Source organism: Rhinatrema bivittatum, chromosome 6 (assembly GCF_901001135.1).
Source record: "Rhinatrema bivittatum chromosome 6, aRhiBiv1.1, whole genome shotgun sequence".
Lineage (NCBI taxonomy): Eukaryota > Metazoa > Chordata > Amphibia > Gymnophiona > Rhinatrematidae > Rhinatrema > Rhinatrema bivittatum.
Window position 1 is genome coordinate 172918885 of NC_042620.1, and position 19216 is coordinate 172938100.

Below are 19216 nucleotides of genomic sequence, written 5' to 3' on the forward strand. Positions count from 1 at the left end.
TCTTAAGATAATGTAGAAATGTGAGGAAACGCATTACTTCCATGTTGGTGAAAATGCCGCGAAAATCATCTCACATACATTCGGCCCCTTGATGAAGGCAGACGCCGAAACACGGTCCATGTTGGGCTAGTACACCTCGAGCCTGGTAACATCTTTAACTCTCAGGCGTTTCTTCACATGCAAAAAAAGCTAAGTAGCTACATTATCTTAAGAAATTGAATGTTGTCAATACTATGATGCATTAAGAAATTATGTAACAATGAATACAATGGGAAATGTAAAGCTACATCAATTTTGAATTCTTTTCACTTTGGACTCACTAAGCATATAAAATTATTTTCTGACCCATGATTATACTACTGGTGTAAAACGTTATGCTGAATAGCATTCACATCTACGCCTATGTATGAGGTCTGCTTAATGATACAAAAAAACCATAATTCACAGTGATTTGTGGTACTTTAGCCTTCTTATTATTACAATTTTATACACGGCTACACCTGTCCATAAATTTTGAGAGAGCGGTTGTGTTGCTTATATTTAAATTGCTAACATCTCAAAATATTTTTTTTTTTACCTTTGTTTTCTGATCTTTGTATTTTTCTAATCAGTTGGTCCTGGTCTCTTTTTCCTATTTTTCCCCTTGTCGCTCATTTCCTAATTCCTTTTCAGTGTCTTTCTTCTATTACTGTCTTCTTCCCTTCCACACACACATACGTTTTCTCTCACAGACTCCCCCTCACACACTCACATGCTCTCCCCCCCCCCACACACACACAAGCTCACATTCTCTGCAGACACACATACAAGCTCTCACTTTCTCACCCCTCCCCAGGCTTATATTCTTATGCACACACATAAACCTAGACTCCCATTCTTACCCATAAACCCATGCTCCCAGTCTCACCCACACATACACATATTCAAGCTCCCATTCTCACCCATACATACACACATTTAAGATCCCATTCTCACCCACACATACACACATTCAAGCACCCATTCTTACCCACACATTCAAGCTCCCATTCTCTCACATACATTCACATATTCAAGCTCCCATTCTCACCCACACACAAACCCAGGCTCCCATTCTCACCCACATATTCAAGCTTCCATTCTCACCCACACACACATTCAAGATTCTAATCTCACGCCCACACACACCCAAGCTCCAATTTTCACCCACATACATACCCGGGCTCCCATTCTCATGCATACATACACATTCAAGCGTGTGCACAGCTTCCGCTTCCTCCCCCCAAAGCAGGAAGATCATCTGGCCTCTCCTACTGCCGCTGGCCTCCTGCTATCTTCGGGCCGTACGGCCCACCGATCTTCCTGCTTGGGGGGGGGGCCACGAAGCGGAAGTTCTGAGCTGCGCTTCCGCTCACCCCTCCAAACAGGAAGATCGGTGGCGTACGGCCCGAAGATAGCAGGAGGCCAGCGGCAGCAGGAGAGGCTGTGCGTGGCGCTTCCGTTCCCCCCCCCCCCCCCCCCCCAAACAGAAAGATCGGTCGGCCATACAGTCACAGCAGCACTTCCCCATGTATGCTGTGATGGCGCGCCAGGTGTGGGTCCTCCTGTTCGCTGTCGTGGGGATGGGATCCCGCGACAGCCTTGCAGTTCTGGTGCCAGTTGGGTGGGCCTGGGTCTAAATTGGGTGGGCAGCTGCCCACCCAGGCCCATCCGTGGCTACGCCACTGTGTAGAACAAATAAAAAAAAATAGCATTACAAGTTTCCATGTCACATTATTTTTTACCTGTAGTCAACAGGCATGGACAAGCTTTCTTTTTGCCAAAATAAGGATTTCTTACAAAGGTGATCTGCTGCAGGGAGAAGAAATGAGAAAAAAAATTAGAAGAAATTAAAAATGGTGTAGAACAAATTAAAAAAACACCAGCCCCATACACTGATTCCTCCCTCCCCACCCCCTCCGAGCACATCTCTGGCCCCTAAACACTCATTTCCCCCTCCCCACGCCCTACAAACACGTCTTCAATCCCCCCACACTCATTCCTCCCCTCCTGATACATGGTTGTAGCCAGCTGAGTGCTACACATCTTTCACCATTCAGGTCTGCAGCTGCACAGAAGCGTCTTGGTCACCCCACCACGCTTGTTGCTTGCTGCAATACCATGCCGGGTCTGCCCACGTGCTCCTGTGAATGCCGCTCTGATTGGCTGTCCTGCAGGGAGCGCTCGCTCCTACAGCGGCGGATGGTAACCACGGCAACCGAGCTCCGGCGGCACAGGGACCCGGAACTGCGTGTCCTCCCCGCCGCCGGCGCAGACATGGCGGCTGCTCGGAAGGGCCGGGGCTGCCCAGGGCTTCTCTGCATTGCCGTCTGCTTCCTCTTGCAACCGCCGCCTCAGCTTCTTTCCTTCAAACCCGGGACGGTGGAATTCAGCCCGGGTCAGTCTGCGTTAACTTTGCCCGTTGCGGCTGCCGCCGCAGACAGACGGTAAGAGAAGGGGAAGAGCTGGTAAGCGTGGCAGTGCGGGTACATAGGGCTGCCGGGGATCGGACACAGAGTCCGCGTGTGTTTCTCCCCGAGCCACGGAATGTTGCAGAGCCTTTTGGAAGAGCAGCAAACCCCGTGAGTTTGAGTTGTTGGGGGAAGGAGTGAAGGAGCAGAACAAGAGAGCATGGGTCAACCAAACCAGGGAGATTGATGAAACCAAGAAACGAAATTGGGGAGGGAGGGTAATTCGGCTGGTTTTGTAATTGAGGAGAAGGTAAGTTGTGGAGGCTTTATTTAAAAAATTTATATTCCACTCCACTGTACAGTGGATCACATAACACAAGTACAAAAATCTAAACACAAAAATAATACAATAAAACAAAAACACATAAGAGACCCATGAAAAACAACTGACATGCTACTGTGTAAAATTCATACAAAAAAAAACAGCAAGGCCCACAAGATCTTATACTGCTATAAATACAAAATAGTACCAATATAGATGACATCTAACCTCAACTATATTATCATAGGAGTATAAAATAAAGAGTGCCCTTAGAACTACAGACAGATTGACATGTATTCTGATCCCTCCAAATCAAAAGCTTTCTTAAACGACTTAGTACATGTCATTGTCGCAGAAACTCAGGAAGAACGTTCCCAGAGTAGGTCCTGCTGCTGAAAACGCTTGCTTTCAAGGCACTGCTAGGTAGACAATGCATGATGATGGAATTTCAAGGAGGCCATGATGAGCAAATCTTAAAGCTTTTGTTGGTACATAAATATGCAAAATCGAGTTGATCCATGGTGCCAGATTATTGCCCAACAATTTGTGTACCAACAAGGTTGTTTTAAATTGAATCTGCCACTTGATCAGAAATCAGTGAAATGATTGTAGAATTGGTGTTCTGTGCTCATGCATACTGGCCCCTGTTAATACCCTGGCAGCCAAACTTTAGGCAGTTTGTAATGCTTTCAAAACATAAACTGAGGTAAGCAAAAAAATTGCAATAATCCATTCTTGTGAGTATAAAAGCCTGAAGCATAGACCAAAAGTCTGAGGTATTAAGTAAAGGCTTCAGTCTGCACAAAATGTGCAGCTTAAAAAAGACAAAAGTGGGTGGCACTTTAGTCCTCAAAAGCTCATGCCTCAGTAAACTGTTTTGTCTATAAAGTCCACTTTATCAGACACATGGTGTGTAAATATGCAAGAATAAAGAGAGGGCACTGAACAGAGCAGGGTGTGGAAAGGGAAAGTTAATAGGCTTACATGTCAGCCAACTGACTACTAAGGTAAATGAGAAAAGACAGGATAATCTGAGAATAGTTAAATCCATAGCCACCTATAGAGTGCCATGAAGCTATTGTCTCTGTTCAGACCTAGGGTGATGGTGTTAATTTTGTGATGATTTCCAATTCAACAGTTTCTTGCTGGAGTATCTTTTTGAAATTCCTCTGTAGGTGTGTGGTAACTCTAAATTAGATAGATAATGTCCTGGGAGGTTGAAATGTTCTCCTACAGGTTTCTGAATGTTGCCATTTCTAATGGCAGATTTATGTCCATTTATTCTTTTCCTTAAGAGACTGTTCTGTTTGTCCTATGTAGACAACAAGAGGGATATTGCTGGCAGGTAGTGGCATATATTACATTGGAAGAAGAACAGGTGACCGAGCCCTAGATGTTTATTTGATGTTGGGTCCTGTGCTGGTTTGTCTGGGTTAATATGGGGACAGAGTTGGCATCTGGGTTTCTGGTAGGGTCTAGTTCCTGAGTTGGTGCCATTGTTAGACAGTTTGTTTTTGCTGGTGAGTATCTGTTGAAGGGTGGGGAGGTTATCAGTAAGCCAGGATAGAGTTGCCACCCAATGCCTTCAAGAGAGTGATATTTTCCAGGATGGGTTGTAGATTCTTGATAATACATTTCAGTGGTTTCAGTTGGGAGCTAAAGGTAATAACGAAAGTTGTTCTGTTTTCTTTTTGGGATGATCCTGTTCCTGGGTATTTGTCTGACTCTGATCTGTTTTCTTACCTCATTGAGTGGGTACTGTAATCCAAAAATGTCCATTGAAATTTCTCCAGATGGCAGTACCTCTGTGAGGGGTCAGGACCAATGTGATTGTGCCATAGGGCTTGGCTGTAGACAATGGACCTCTTGGTAGGAGGTGGATGGAAGCTGGAGGCATGTAGTTATGTATTGTAGTCATTGGGTTTCTGGTATAATGTGGTTCTTATGTGTGTGTCATATAAAGTATTTGGACAATGGTATCCAGAAAGTGGACTTACCATGCAGACTGATCTAGGCTCAAGTTGATGGTAGGATGGAGATTGTTAAATTCCTGATGGAATTCCTTAAGGGCTTCAAGCCCTTGGGTCTAGATGATGATGATGTCATCAATGTATCTTATGTAGAGGAGCAGCTTCTGGATGTGGAAGTTAAGGAAGCATTGTTTTAAATCAGCCATGAAAATGTTGCTTATTGTGGGTAGCTGTAGCAGTGCCGCTGATTTGTGGATACACGTCCTCTTCAGATCTGTAGCAGTTGTGTGTGAGGGCAAAGTGGCAATTTGTTGGCCAAGTTAGCTGTGGTAGTATCTGGGATGATATTCTTGTAGTCCATCTTTGTGGGCGATGTTGGTGTAAAGAGCGCCAACATCCATAGTTGCTAGAATGATGATGTCTGGGAGATGGCCAATAGAATGGAGCTTCCTTAGGAAATCAGTGGTGTCATGGAGGTAGGTAGGAGTGTTGGTAGCACAGGGTCTGAGGATGGTATACATGTAGCTAGACACTCCTACTGTAGGAATGTTGATTAGAAAAAAATGAGGCATCAAGGGGTTCCCCAGTTGGTATATTTTGGGTAATAGGTAGAAAGTAATTGGCTGAGTTTGAGGCTTCTGGGGTGTGTCTAGGTAAATCTGTTGGCATATTCCAGTGGGGAATCCCTTTCACAGGGCTTTGGTGGTTCTTGCATATTTACCCATCTCCTGTATTACACTTCATGCATCTGATGACGTGGACTGTAGTCCTCAAGAACTCATTCCTCAATAAACTGGTTAGTACCACTGTCATTTTTGTTACATCAGATTAAGACAGCTACCCCTCTGAGCATTTTCAGCTTAAAAGGAAGCCTTTACTACTGCATGCATTGATAATGCTGAGTTCAGAATAACACCTACATTCCTAACTTGTACAGACACTGGAATTTCAAGTGGTGATGGTACCAGGGGGGGGGGGGGGGGGGAGGGAGTGACAGGGGGCAACTGAACTGGCGAAGGGAACACAGGTGAGGGAGCAAGAGGCATTTGTACTGGGCCATAAATATTTTGAGGTAAAAGACCTTAAACTGTGCAATTTCTTTATACATAAAAGTTCATTTTTTGAGACTAGATTGCTATAATTTTGAATTTGGATTCTCTTCCTCCCCTGCCCCCACTCCACTCGCATACACAAATTGCTTCCTCACTATTGATACTACCGGGAACAAGTGTCCCAGATTTGTTCACCTAAACCTGGTAACCTTATCCTAGTGGAAACACCTGTGTTCTCACAGCTAGGTCTGGCTGGCAGGCTACTTGTTCCTCGTGTTAGGCTGCTGATGGTGGGGGGGGAGGGTACTGTCTGGAAACACCATGGGGACCTAGGAGGCTCGATGTTTGGACTGTGGCCACACTGGTATTGATGGCTGTTTGGATTATGTGGTTTTATGATTAGACATGGGAGATTAGGAATGCTAGTAGTGAACTAAATAGGGGATCTTACTTGCTCACCTACTCAGGAAGATGGAGTACAATGGAGAAAGACAAGAAAAAAAAACAGTCTTAGAAATGGAGTGATTTATCCTTCACAGTGTGGACAAGAATACGTGGGTAGATTGGATGGGTCATTTGGGCTTTTTCTGTTATCATACACTGTTTTACTGTATTACTCTGTTTAGCTGCCAACCTATATGGTTTTGAAAATCAATGTACATTACCATTTTTGTAAAATTCTTGTATTAGTCCAACAACAGCAATCAATCTGATCTACTGCCAACAGGTGGAGAATTGAAGACTCTGAAAAATCATGCAGTAATAAAGGGCCAGCCCATATTTCCATATGCATTTACAAGAGGGTCAGGAAAGCAAAGATAAAATCTAGGACCTTTCCACCAAAGCAGATCCTATTGGCCAAGCAATAGAAGCTTAGCATTTTTCACCTGCCTCCACTAGATGGGGATCAATACACACGGGTCTGCTTACTATGGGTCTATTTCAGGCAGTTACAGTTTAGTAGCTGTATTTATTGGTCCTGAAGATCACTGGAATCTTACTAGATTGTCACATCTTTTATTAATCCACAAAAAAAGATGTTCTAGTGCATCTTTTTCACTTTGATGTTATATTATAATGCTTTCAGTTTTTCTGTACCTGATAGCTTCTTTCTTCATCTGTGACTACAAGGCTACATTGTACTATTGCACAAGTGATTTTTAAAAATCTGAAAGATTTGATTAATTTTGCTATCGGTTAAAACCCAAATGTTTTGATATATGATTTGAATGATTTTGAGATACTTTATATACAGTTAGAAATCAACATCCTAGCTTTTGTCTCTGAAATAAAATTCTTTAAGATTTTTGTGCTAATTTTAATTAGGTCAGTACCTAAGAAATATTTTAAAGCATTTTTAAAATCCCAAAAACAGTGGATCATACTGCATTGAGAACCACTGCTTTAGTATTATATTAGAATTATACTCCTGCTATTTTCCTAAGCAGCGTTTCACTATTGTGAATTGTGCTTTCCTAGGAAACCTGACTGGTTAACTCCACCCTTAGGGATACCAGACATATATTGCATAAGTGTGAAAGATCTTGGCGACACCTGTGCTCTTCCGATTGTCTACTGATTTAACAAACTCATTTATCTAAGTATAGAAATAAGGTAAACCAGGCAATCTGCTGGCAATAATCCAAGAGAGCTATTTAGGATTGTTCAGTTTTTGACTAGATTTCTTCATGCACGTTTGGTCAAGGTAAAGTTACAAAGCAGACTATTGTGATGACCTTTTTGGATTTTTTGTGAGAAAATTTCAAATCTGTTTGACATTTTCTTCTTTGCCAAATTGGAATTCCGAACCTCCAGAGCATTGTGAATCCCTATGGTCATACTTTTAAGAGGTTTCAGTATCTGAAACCTCTAGGGCAATATCTATTATCAGTTCCTCTTTATGAACATCTATGATGTTGCAGTTTTAAAAATTTTGAAGGATATGGTGACACCTGCTTTAGCAACTATTATAAGTTTGTCTCTGAGCGAGGGGGTGATTCCATTGAAGACAGCTTCTATGAGAGCGCTCTTAAAGAAACTTGGGCTTGTCCTTTCAAATTTTCAACCAATTTCATTTTTATCAATTATGGCAAAGCTTTTAGAATATCTAATTGTTTTTGGATGAACACCATATTCTTGACCATTTTCAGTTTAGATTTCGAAAGTCCTGTGGCATGGAAACTTATTTTATTTCAAATCTTTTTTTCTATATACCAACGTATAGCAGTCTGCCTTCACTCCGGTTTACATGAAAACAACTTATTACATTAAATGAACATTGGAAACAACATATTACAGTAAGTGTACATTTGAACGACCATGGATATATTCAGAAATGGTTTAAAAATGGCCAGAGGTTTTTCTTGGTCCCTCTCAATATTTTGATCGCTTTCCTTATCTTAGATCACCAACTTCTCTTATATTGCCTAAGGGAACGCATCATTTCAGGGATTGCTTTGAGCTGGTTTGAATCCAGTCTTTCTAATTGTTTGCTGCCAAATCGTACCTGATGGCAACAATCTCGCTGGCATTCTGTGTCCATCGGAGTGCACAGGTCTCTGTCCTTCCTGCACTTTTATTCAACATGTACTTGGCACCCGTTTGCAAATTGTTAGTGGAACCCTTTGTTGACTTTGTTTTTCTATGGTCAGGTGTTTGACTTTTTCATAATAAGCTGGTGCTTAACCTTGGTAAAACAGAAATAATAGTGCTATAGTCTCTTAGTTCCAGTCCTTTGCCAACTTCAATCTCTGTTGACAAGTGATGAACAGCTCCCCATGTTAAGAGCCTCAGGGTTTGGGTTGACTCCAGTTTGACATTACACCAACAGATCAACAGTTGTAAAATTGGATTTCTTTAAGCTGTGAGTCCTCTGTGGTTTAAAGCTTTTGCTTGATTATTCTGACTTTTGTTGTGTGGTACAGGCAGTAATTCTTCCCCTTTTGGACTACTGCAGTTCTGTCTATACTGGTCTTCCAGTCTATGTAGTGAAAACATTGCAGCTCTTATTTATTTTATTTATTTATTTGTTTGTTTTTATATACCGACGTTCACCCATGGGTATCACATTGGTTTACATTATGACTTTTTGATAATGTGACAGCGGTCATATTATCATTACATTAGAGAATTCAGGCTTTCGTCTAATCTCTGGAAAGAGTATGAGAGACCATATAACCCCAGTACTGTATGACCTACATTGGTTGTCAGTGTAGTAGTGAATCCAGTATAAAATTGCAGTCCTGGTAAACAGTCTGTTGAAACTTTACTCTTTCCCATGGGCAAATGCACTGTTGAGGGTATATAATCCAACTCGTGCCCTTTGCTCTTCCCAGAGGGGTTTGCTAGACATTCCCTTCTCTGTTGCCAGAGGATGTGGTTAGTGCAGTTAGTGTAGCTGGGTTCAAAAAAGGTTTGGATAAGTTCTTGGAGGAGAAGTCCATTAACTGCTATTAATCAAGTTTACTTAGGGAATAGGCTTATATGTATATATCCCCCCTATTGTTTAGGATATTTTTAATGCTTTCTTTTAAAATTCTTTATTGTGCACTGTATTCATATATATCGATGCCTTTTTATGTTTTATAATTATGTATGTTTGCCTGTATATCGCCTTGCATGCCAGTACTAGGCGATTCACAAATTGTGATACAAATAAAAATGCCCTTTTCACCCATGATGTGAAACTCCACACTGACATTTTCACTATGTTATCTGTTTTGTTGTTTGAATGATGCCTATGTTTTTAATATTTTAATTATTTTCCATCTCTGTCCTTTATCTTTTTAGTTGCAATGTTGCTAGGCTTGTTGTTCCTGAGCCTCGTAGTTCTTATTTATCAGTTGCCCGTTTCCCCCTCCCCTGTTCATTGTACTTTCCTTCTTTTCAATAAATGTAAACCGATATGATGTGTATTTTAATGTCTGTACAGAAAAGCTGTTAAATAAAATAATATTATTGTATGATACTGTACCTTGCTTTGAGGTCAATGAAAGGTTGGAAATTGAGTTTTAAGTAAATAAGAAAGTAATAAACCTATTTTGTTTAAGACAAACCGGAATAAAATATAAATGTAGTAACTAAAATCAAACAGATAATATATCTGTAATATATTTCATCATTTGTTACATAGTATTCTTGAACTAGGAAATTTAAGTCTGATTATTATGTCTAACAGATCATAATGCCTTAAAATATAAATCCATAATATGACATTTCCTTTTCTTCCTGCTAAACCAGTCGTCATATATGAGTTTTCCCCCTTCACAGCTGATGAAGATAGAGGACGCACCTCTCTTATGACTTCATTCCGGGCTTTTAAGAGAGATGTGTCCTAGGGCTTTTGTCAGTAGTATTAGTCTCTGGCAACTGCAGACATGTGAGGACAACAACTCCCAGAGCCTGGGTTTGGCCCCAGCCTGGTTGAGATTTTGTTGCCTCTGGGACAATAACCTGTAGGGGTTGATTTTCTCAGTGGGAGTGTTTCTTGCAGGCCTGCCCCTGGTCAAGCTCCTGGTGGTTATCCCTTTACTCTGGGGACTCCGTGGAGCCCCCAGAGAACGGTTCTGGACCTAGCATCCCTTGAAAAAAAAATAAAAGGACTGCTCTCTCTCTTTTCCTGCTTCTCCCTCCATCTCCCTTCCTTTTTGTCTGCTCTGTGAAGGCACAAAACCCCCCCAAAACAAAACACACAATCCAGCAGCAGCAAACAGAAGCAGGAGGAAGCTGGGACTGCACTAGCAGCTGGCAGTGGCATTGCAGAGGTGGTGAGTAATGGCTGTGCTGTTTTTTTAATTGGGAGAGGGGCAAGCATCTAAATTCTGCTGTGGCAGAGCACCAATGCTGCAACACGCCCAAGGTAAGGTAGGAGCAAGGGCGCGCTTGATCACCACAGGGAAGGGTACAATTCAGTCTCTGCAGCAGCATTTCTTTCTTGGATTTTGTAGACATGCATAGAGGCAGAAAGTGCGTTGTGTGCGAGATCACGCAGGCAAGCATATCCCGAGGGTTGCTGGCTCCTTCTGCCTTGTTTATGAATGGGGAGCCAAGTAGGAAGCCTCAGGATGAAAACGGCAGTTCAGACCGTCAACCAAGGCATGATCAATCAAGAGTAGAATCCCTGATTGAACCAGAGCAGTTACCTTTGGTCCAAAGCAGCCCCAGGCCATCAGGAGAGGTTAATTCTCCTCCCTTTGAAGGCATATTTGGAGGTAGCCCCAGTATGAGATTTTCAATGAGGGGAGGCTCATCCCCATAGTGTGTCCAAGGGGGCTATAGAGTTCCCTGGAAAGGAATTTTCACCTCAGACTTTATAATGGCAATATATAAAGTATAGATGGCTGTGCACAAACCTGCAAAACCTAGGGCAACTGAATCCCCAAAGATAGCTTTCACCTTCTAGGGCATCAGCTAAGGGAAGGCTCAGAGCCTTCACCATGGACCTTTCAAGCACCCAGATCTCTAAAGAAGCTTCATGGTCTGAGGGGAGTCACTCTAGTGCTCCTCAGAGGATTCACAGAAGGAAAAGAAGTTCTCTTTGGAGGAAGACAACTCCACCATAGTTTGTCTATTCCAGAAAGTGGAGCTGGCAGCCCTCATTTCTAGTGTGGTAGCTGCTTTAGAAATGTTAGATACGTCTGGTAAAGATCCAGCTGAAGGGGATCCTATTCTCCAGTGTATTAGGAAGCCACAAAAGGCATTCCCTTTGGATAGCGCTCTTGGGTGCATGGTCCTAATGCAATGGAGTACCCCTTAGGGGGAGCCAAAAGGGGGAAGAGTTTTAAGTAAAAACTACCCATTGCTGCTGGAAGAGAAGAACAACCTCCTTAGAATCCCCTGAGTTGATGCTCTGGTCTCAGCAGTCACATGCAAAAGTACCATTCCAGTAGAAGGTGGTTGAGACCTGAAGGACCCCAAGACAGGAAAATACTGCAAAGTCCTTGCAGGCCTCCATTTGTAGAGACTATGTGATCCAAGATGGCCTGCATGAGATCTAGCAGCTCCTGGACAACCCACAGTCAGCCCATTTGGAATCAGCCATAGCATTCTTTGCTTTTATATATATATATATATATATATATATATATATATATATATATATATATATTGGTCCAGCAGAAGAGGAGGAAGTGGCAGGGGCGATGGTTTTCCTGAGGTGAATGTCCCTCAGAGATGCCAGGGCTGTGTCTGGGGATGCTCCTTTGGACAATGTTCCTCCAAGGCCTGCTTTTCTGTCCCCGGGCAATCAGGCCTGTGGCCTTGAATTTCTCCCTCAAAAAAAGTAAACAAAAAAAGGAAAGTAGTGCAGCGGTAGCTGTGTGTAGGCCTGAGAAGCCTAAAATTGCAGACCCGTCCTGAAGCTCCTGAATTCCCCCTTTGAAGGTAAGACGCAGCTTTTTTGTTCATTCGGTGGCATGGAGAGGGGGAGGAAGTGTCTCGAGTGCAAGGCGTGTTGTGTCCCCACCATCACAGGATCTTTTTGCCTTAATTGCGACAGCGCCGGTAAGTGAGCCATGGGGGAAGGTAGTTGTGAAGGTCGAGTGGCCCCACTTCCCATTCCTAGCCTGGCATTCCCAGTCGTTTGTGAGCCAGAGCCCAAGGGCAGGCATCTGGCCATTCCCCAGCAGATTCAGGGGATGAGGGAGCAGATACAAATGACTTCTCCACAGAGTTTGTCCTGATAATGCAGAAGGCCTAATACCAGATGAAAAGCAAGTCAGCTCAGATGGGTAGTCCATTGGTTAAATCCCCTGAGATGGAGCCCCTTCCGCAGGGAAGAGTCAAAAGATTGATGCAGGAGGGGGAGAAAAGCCCAGGCCATTGGTAGAGCAGGTTGTGGATGAGGTAGGGGCCTCCTCTCAGATGGATTCCAGGATGAGGAGGAAGAAGGGGAAGATATGGGGCCAGAGCAGGATGACCTGGCAGTGAGACTGTGTAGGGCATAGGAGTTGAGAGCCCTTATCTCGAAAGTCTCTTAAGTTTTAAACTGCCATAAGAACGACTTAAGGAGTCAAAGCCTAAGGGTAACCTTATTTTCACGAGGATTAAGAAACCTACAAATACTTTCTGTTGCGACCATCGCAGCCCGAAGTCTCCACTACGCCCACCTTACCTATTTGGCGACTCCCTCTTTGCTTGATGGAAGTTTGGCCGCCGTGGCGTCATCTTGCCGACCTCCTCCGGCATCCCCGGACCGGCTAGACACTGCTATCCACCATGTTTCCCAGAAGCCTAAGGGCGCACGCGCGGCGCGGCCCCGACTCAAGTACCAGCAGTGGCGCAAACCTCAGGGGCGTCCCACTGAGATGACATCATCCTCACCGGATAATTAAGGTCTCTGAATTCACTAACTAATCGAGTTAGCATAGGAAAGGTTTACCTAGCTTTCTCCAGGTATCGCTGCGAATGGGATTTGCTCTCCGCATACCTTGCTACTCTGCCTCCTCGGACTTTACCAGAGGTACCCGCTCCTCGGGGGCCTCGCTTGCTCTCTTGTTTTTCAGGTCGCAGTCTGGAACCGGTACTCGCTCCTCCAGGGCCCACGTTCCCAGACTTGCTACTGAATGCCTCTTCTGCCAGGAAGTCTTCGCTGCCTACAACACCAGTGAGTTACCATCTCTCTAAGAGCGTTCCCTAGAACCAGGTACTTGCTCCTCGAGGGCCTAATTCATTTCCAGCTCCTGGGCTGCTTCTAAGAGACTATTGTGTGAGTGTTACCATCAAGGTTCTGTTCCTGAACTCTGCATATCCTGCCTACTCACTATATTCAGTTTCTCTACAGCTCAATTATCCAGGATCGCTGTTCCAGTATCTGAGGGACTACAACCCAGCCAGGCGCATCCACCTCACTACTGCCACCTCTGGTAGTTCATTATACTGTTTAATAAAAGAACTAGTGTCTGTCTGTCTCCAAACTCTGAGCCTGACCAGTGGTCTCTCTTGGGATCTTTCCCCGGGGGCATGGTCATCTGCCACCGGCCCAAGGATCCACCCACAACTATCTCAAACACACTTTCCCTATCCACTCTGCAATTCAGGATATGATTGCAGCAGAGTGGACATCCCCAGAGATGAGGCTCCATAGTAGAAAGAATACGGAAAAGCTTTATATATAATGGATCAGGCAGGGAAAGAAAATCAATCCCTACCCAAGGTAGATGTGGCGGTTCAGCAGTCTCAAAGAAGCCTACAATTTCGGTTGAAAGGTATGCTCCCCATAAGGACCTGCAGGATAGGAAGATTGAATCTCTGTTCAAGAAAGAGATTTTGAGCTGTCTAGTCTGATGCTGCAAACAGCAACATGTGGATATGCAGCAAGAGTTTTTTTGCTTTGTGCAGTACAGTAAACTCCTCAGGGAGGTAACAGGGAATGGTCCTAGGACAGTAGCCCCGAAGCAGCACAGACAGAGACAACGACAGCCTATATGGCAGATGCATTGCCTGATCTAATAAGAATCACAGCTAAACAGGCTGCTGTTAGGGGTTAATGGCCAGGCGATTGCTATGGCTAAAGAATTGGGCAGCAGATTCAGCATCAAAAGCTAAGTTGAGCAAGCTTCCCTTCAAGGGAAAATTACTCTTTGGAAAGGATCTGGAAAAACTAATGAGGAACCTAGGAGAATCTAAGCCACTGAGGCTACCTGAGCAGAGAAAGCCACAAAGAGGAGGCACTGAAAGACCGTGGACCAGAGATTATACAAATGGCCAAGGATCCAGAGCAGTAAGGCGGGCAGACTGGGACCTCGGGGACAGTCCTTTCCGGGGGCCAGATGAAGTCTAGAGATACATTTGGCAAAATCCAATCCCTAGCAAGGGAGAGCAATGACAGTTTGCAGGCCCACTCCTTTCTCCCACAAGTCGGAGGGAAGCTAAGAGAGTTTTATTACGAGTAGGCCAGAGTAACAAGAGTCCATTGGGTTCTCAACATCATAAGGGGGGGGGGGTATTATCCGGAGCTGAAAGACACTATAAAAGGAGAATACGTCTTATCACCTTGCAGCAAAGGAAGAAGGCAGGCAATTCAGGAGTCTGTGCTCAGTTTAGTAGACCTCCAGTCCCCAGCCAAGAAAAAGTAAAAGGAACATGTATGATATATTTTGTAGTCCCGAAGAACATAACGGCCAGTATTGGACATCAAAAAGGTAAACCATGCTATAAGTGCTAGGGCAGCATTACCCGTTTCAGGCACTACCTTTTGGTTTGGTGATGGCACCAAGAAACTTCTTGAAGGTGCTGGCTGTGATAGCGGTTGCTTTGCAGAAAGAAGGTATCGGAGCCCACCCCTATCTGGTCAACTGGTTAATAAAAGCAGACACCCCCCCAGGAGGGAGCTTTTGCAATGGAAAAAGTTATACAGCAACTAGAGGAGCTGGAGTGGGTAGTGAAAGAGCCAAGAGTCTCAACCATTTCAGACATTAAAATACCTGGGTGTGCTCTTCGACACAAGCAAGTGAACATTATCCTAACCAGAGAGAGAAGGGTCAAATTACAGGCACAGGTGGACACTCTTCTTACCATCACGGCGCCCAGAATAAGAACGACTCGAAACTGTCCCAGGCCACTACAGGAGCACCTACTAGCCAGTGGGACTCCGCAAAGCCAGGATTTTGAGAGAAGACTGCTGCTGCCCATCCGAATAAAGGAAAACCTATGATGGTGGCAGTTGAAGGACAACCTGTCAAGGGATCCAACCTAGTACCCCTGCAGTGGATCCTTCTGATGATAGATACTAGCAGTGGGGGGGAGGCACAGTATAGGTGACACAAGGATCCTGGACTGAGAAAAAGAGAATTTCCTATAAACGGGACAGTCATGCTGGCCCTAAGTCACTTCAGAGCAAAATTGCTGGTGAAATCAGTCAGGATTCTCTCAGACAATGCCACAACAGTAGCCTATATTAATAGGCATAGAGGAATAAACAGTTCTCAAGTGGCAAAAGAAATAACACCAATAATGGCATGGTCAGAAGAGCAATAAGGATATCTGTGACCTACATAGCAGGGGTGGATATTGCACAAGCAGATTTCCTAAGTTGACAAAAAATGGACCTAGGGGAATGGAAACTGCTAAAGGAAGCTTTCCAGCAAATAATGGCTCAATGGGGACACCCCCAGTGGGAGTTGATGGCAAAAAGAAACAATGCCAAGGCAGCCATCTTTTTCAGCAGGAGAAGAGAATGGAGGTCCAAAGAGAGCGATGCATTAGCTTAGCAATGGCCCAGCAAACCACTTCATGTGCCTGTGGTGCCTGAGCGGAGGGTATGAAACCAAGAGGTCATAGGATAGATTTTACATCCAGAAGAGAGCGTACTCTAGAGGTTACGCCATCTGTAGAAAATGCATAGGAAGGAAGTAACATCCCTCAATTCTTACCAGTTTTCACTGGACAGGTCTGCATAAACTGCAATCTCCTGTCCTTCCCAGGCCCAGGTTAACTGCTTTCTAGCAACTGAGGCAATTTTATCTTTTACAGTGTAGTCGTGAAAGCAGGTGATGACATCACAAGGGCGATTATTATTGGAGGGTCCCAACGACCAATGGACCTGATCTAGCTTCACAACAGGAGTGTCTCTCTCTCCCTCACTATTGGAATAGAGAAGTAAGTAGCGGCAAAAACGCTCGATGAGCACTGCGCAGTCGACATTTTCAGAGGTCTCTCGAAAGCTCTGGAATCTCAAGTTATTCCTCCGTGTTCTGTTTTCTAAATCAGCTAGCTTCTCTTTCAACATTAAAGTGTTCACTGGCAGGCTAGAACACAGCTCTTGAAGGTTCTTAGATGTTTCCGTTTCGTAATCCAACCGGGTATGAAGCTCATCGACTCGCTGTCCCAGAGTGGCAATCTCTTCCTTAATCCTTTCCAGTAATTCTTTTTTGTAATCTTTTAGATCCTTGTGCAGAGCACAAAACCATTCCCTGAATTCATCTCGGGTAGATAACTCTGCTGGGAGCATAGGTAAAGCATCTGCAGGATCCAGGTCTACATCCTGGCCCTCCAGCTGATCCGCAGCATGGCCTTCCTCGTCTTCAGCGGCCTCTCCCTTGCGGTATGAAAATTGCTGAAAAATCAACCGATTTTCACTTGTTAGCCATTTAGATTGTGTCGAAATTTTATTGAGATATAAAAATGAGGGGTAGAAAGGCTCTGTTCTCTCAGATGCAGGTAGATTCGCCAGGTGAGGAGAGGAGCTCCATGGTTAAACTGCCTTCACAATCGGTGACCTCACTTCCTCCATGTTAGATTCTTTTTAACTTTATTTTCCTTATCTCCTTTTTTTCTTTATCTTCTTCCTTTCATTATGTAATTTTGTGTTTATAGTATCTATATTTAACAATTTCTTGTTATTTTTTTGTGATATTGTATTATGATATAGATCTTCATGTGTTTCTTATGCAAGGTTTGCATGCTTTGTATATTTTCAAAATGCAATAAATATAAAGTTAAAAAAAAGAAAAAATAGAAGACATCTGACTGAAAAACGCATATATAAAATTATCAATCTATGAATCTCAACTCATGAGTGATAATTGAGGAAAGTTTGTTTAAAAAGAGGGGCTTTCAAGTGCTCCTTGAAACTTAACAAAGATGTAAGAGCACCTGGAATTCCACATCGGTGGTCCAACCATGGAAAACTAATATTTACATGACTCAGTTAGTCAAACCTGCTTTATAAGAGGGTATGTCCAAAAGAGAATGTGAGGAGGACTGTAAGAAATGAGTTGGGCAATACGTTTTTAAAATTTAATTGAAACATCTAGGTGCTAAACAATTTATGGCGTTATATAAAAGTAAAAGCACTTTGAACTGAAAGAATGAACAAATGTAAAGTCAGTGTAAAGCAGATAAAAGAGGAGTTAAATGATCCTGGCTGCTACATTCTGTACTATTTGCAAGGCTTTGCTATTGCAAGGCAGGCCAAGATAAAAGGCATTACAGTAATCCAGATATGAAATGTCTAAAGATTGCAAAATAGTCCTAAAATGGGTATCATTAAAGAACTTGGAAAGACATGGCAATAGCTGTCCCATTGAATAATAAACTGGCAAGAATGTTAGTTCCAGGTCAACATGCTGAATGCAGAATTTTGGTTTTCTTCAGATTCAAAGCAAGACAATTAGAAGTCATCCAATTTTGTCACATGAAGGCAATAGGAGACTCTCACCAAAGCATCAGAAACTGTAGTTTTGATGGGTAAAGAATATAGTCCACATACAATCTAAAACCAACTCCCAAATTAGCCAAGACTTTGTAAATGTGAAAAATGTAAATATTACATACAATAACAGAGAGCTGAGCTTTAAGGAACCACCAGTATTTAAAGGAAACAGAGAAGATGTAGCATTCCCCATAGGAATACTGTAATAACGATCCCACAAAAAGATGCAAACCATGAATGAAGAGTGGAAGAAATACTCAAAGATCTCAATCTTAATAATAAAATATTGTGATGAAGGGTATCAATAGCAGTTACATTTCTAATAACACTAGGAAAAAAACAAATTCCATGATCAAAGCCCCATCTAAGATATCTAGTTAGACAGAACTCTGGTATTTTCAAATTTTTTTTTTTTTTTTAAGAACAGGTTTTATCCTCCTGCTTTGGCAGTGGCCCTAACGTAATAGAAGCCAGTATTCAAAAGCATTTAGCTGGATAAGTCACAAGTTTTTAATATCCTCTGTACTTCTCTGGCTAACTTTTAGCTGGATAAATAATTATCTGACTAAAAATTAGTCAAATAAGTAATGAGTGTTCTGGGGGCATTCCGGGGTAGAGAACAGTTACCCCAGAAACATATCCTGCTAACTTTTTTAAAAATTAGCCAAATAAGTTTATTGGCTAACTCTAGCTGTGTCGTGGAGCAAGTTATTCAGTAAGTTATTCAGTAAGTTATTCAGCTTACTAGTTTGATACGTAGCTTTTCCCCTTGCTTAAAGTTGTATCCAAGTTTATTTCCTCCTTGTTCATTGTAAAACAATTATTTTTACTGTCTGTTTTTATGGTTGAAATGTAAACCGTAGTGATAAGTAACTCTGTTATTTGAACTTCGGTATAGAAAAGTTATAAATAAATAAATTATGTTTCCAGCAGCTGGAATTGCTGTGTTTCCATGATCCTGGTACAGACGAGTTCACTTAGGTACTGAGTGGGTGGGAGGGTTAAGATTGGAATGAGGGGGACAGAGAGGGAAATGTGGAAGCACTGATTAAAGGCTTTGCCTAACTGGGGAGAGGGAATCTTATGCCAGCCTATTATGCTTTCACTTAAAAAAAAAAAAACAAAAAAAAACAAAACTTGAGGTGTTTGGATGGGAGCAGGGCTTAGCCTGGCACGGCAACTTTTTTAACATCAAATTGGAGGCTGGGATTTGGGCCCCCAGGCCTGTGCTCCATATAATTTTTGAAGGCCATCACCACCTAAATGGCTATGATCTTTTGAATATAGCTGGT

The 19216-nt window shown here is 43.0% G+C and overlaps 1 protein-coding gene across 1 annotated transcript in view; it reads left to right on the forward strand.

Moving 5' to 3' along the window:
- Window positions 1-2256: 2256 nt before the first annotated feature.
- Window positions 2257-19216, forward strand: part of POFUT2 (protein O-fucosyltransferase 2) — an 80698-nt gene continuing 63738 nt past the window's right edge. Inside the window, exon 1 of the mRNA XM_029606153.1 lies at window positions 2257-2465. Within this exon, the coding sequence (XP_029462013.1) occupies window positions 2296-2465 (170 nt within the window). The 5' untranslated portion in view covers window positions 2257-2295. The remainder of the gene's footprint in view (window positions 2466-19216) is intronic.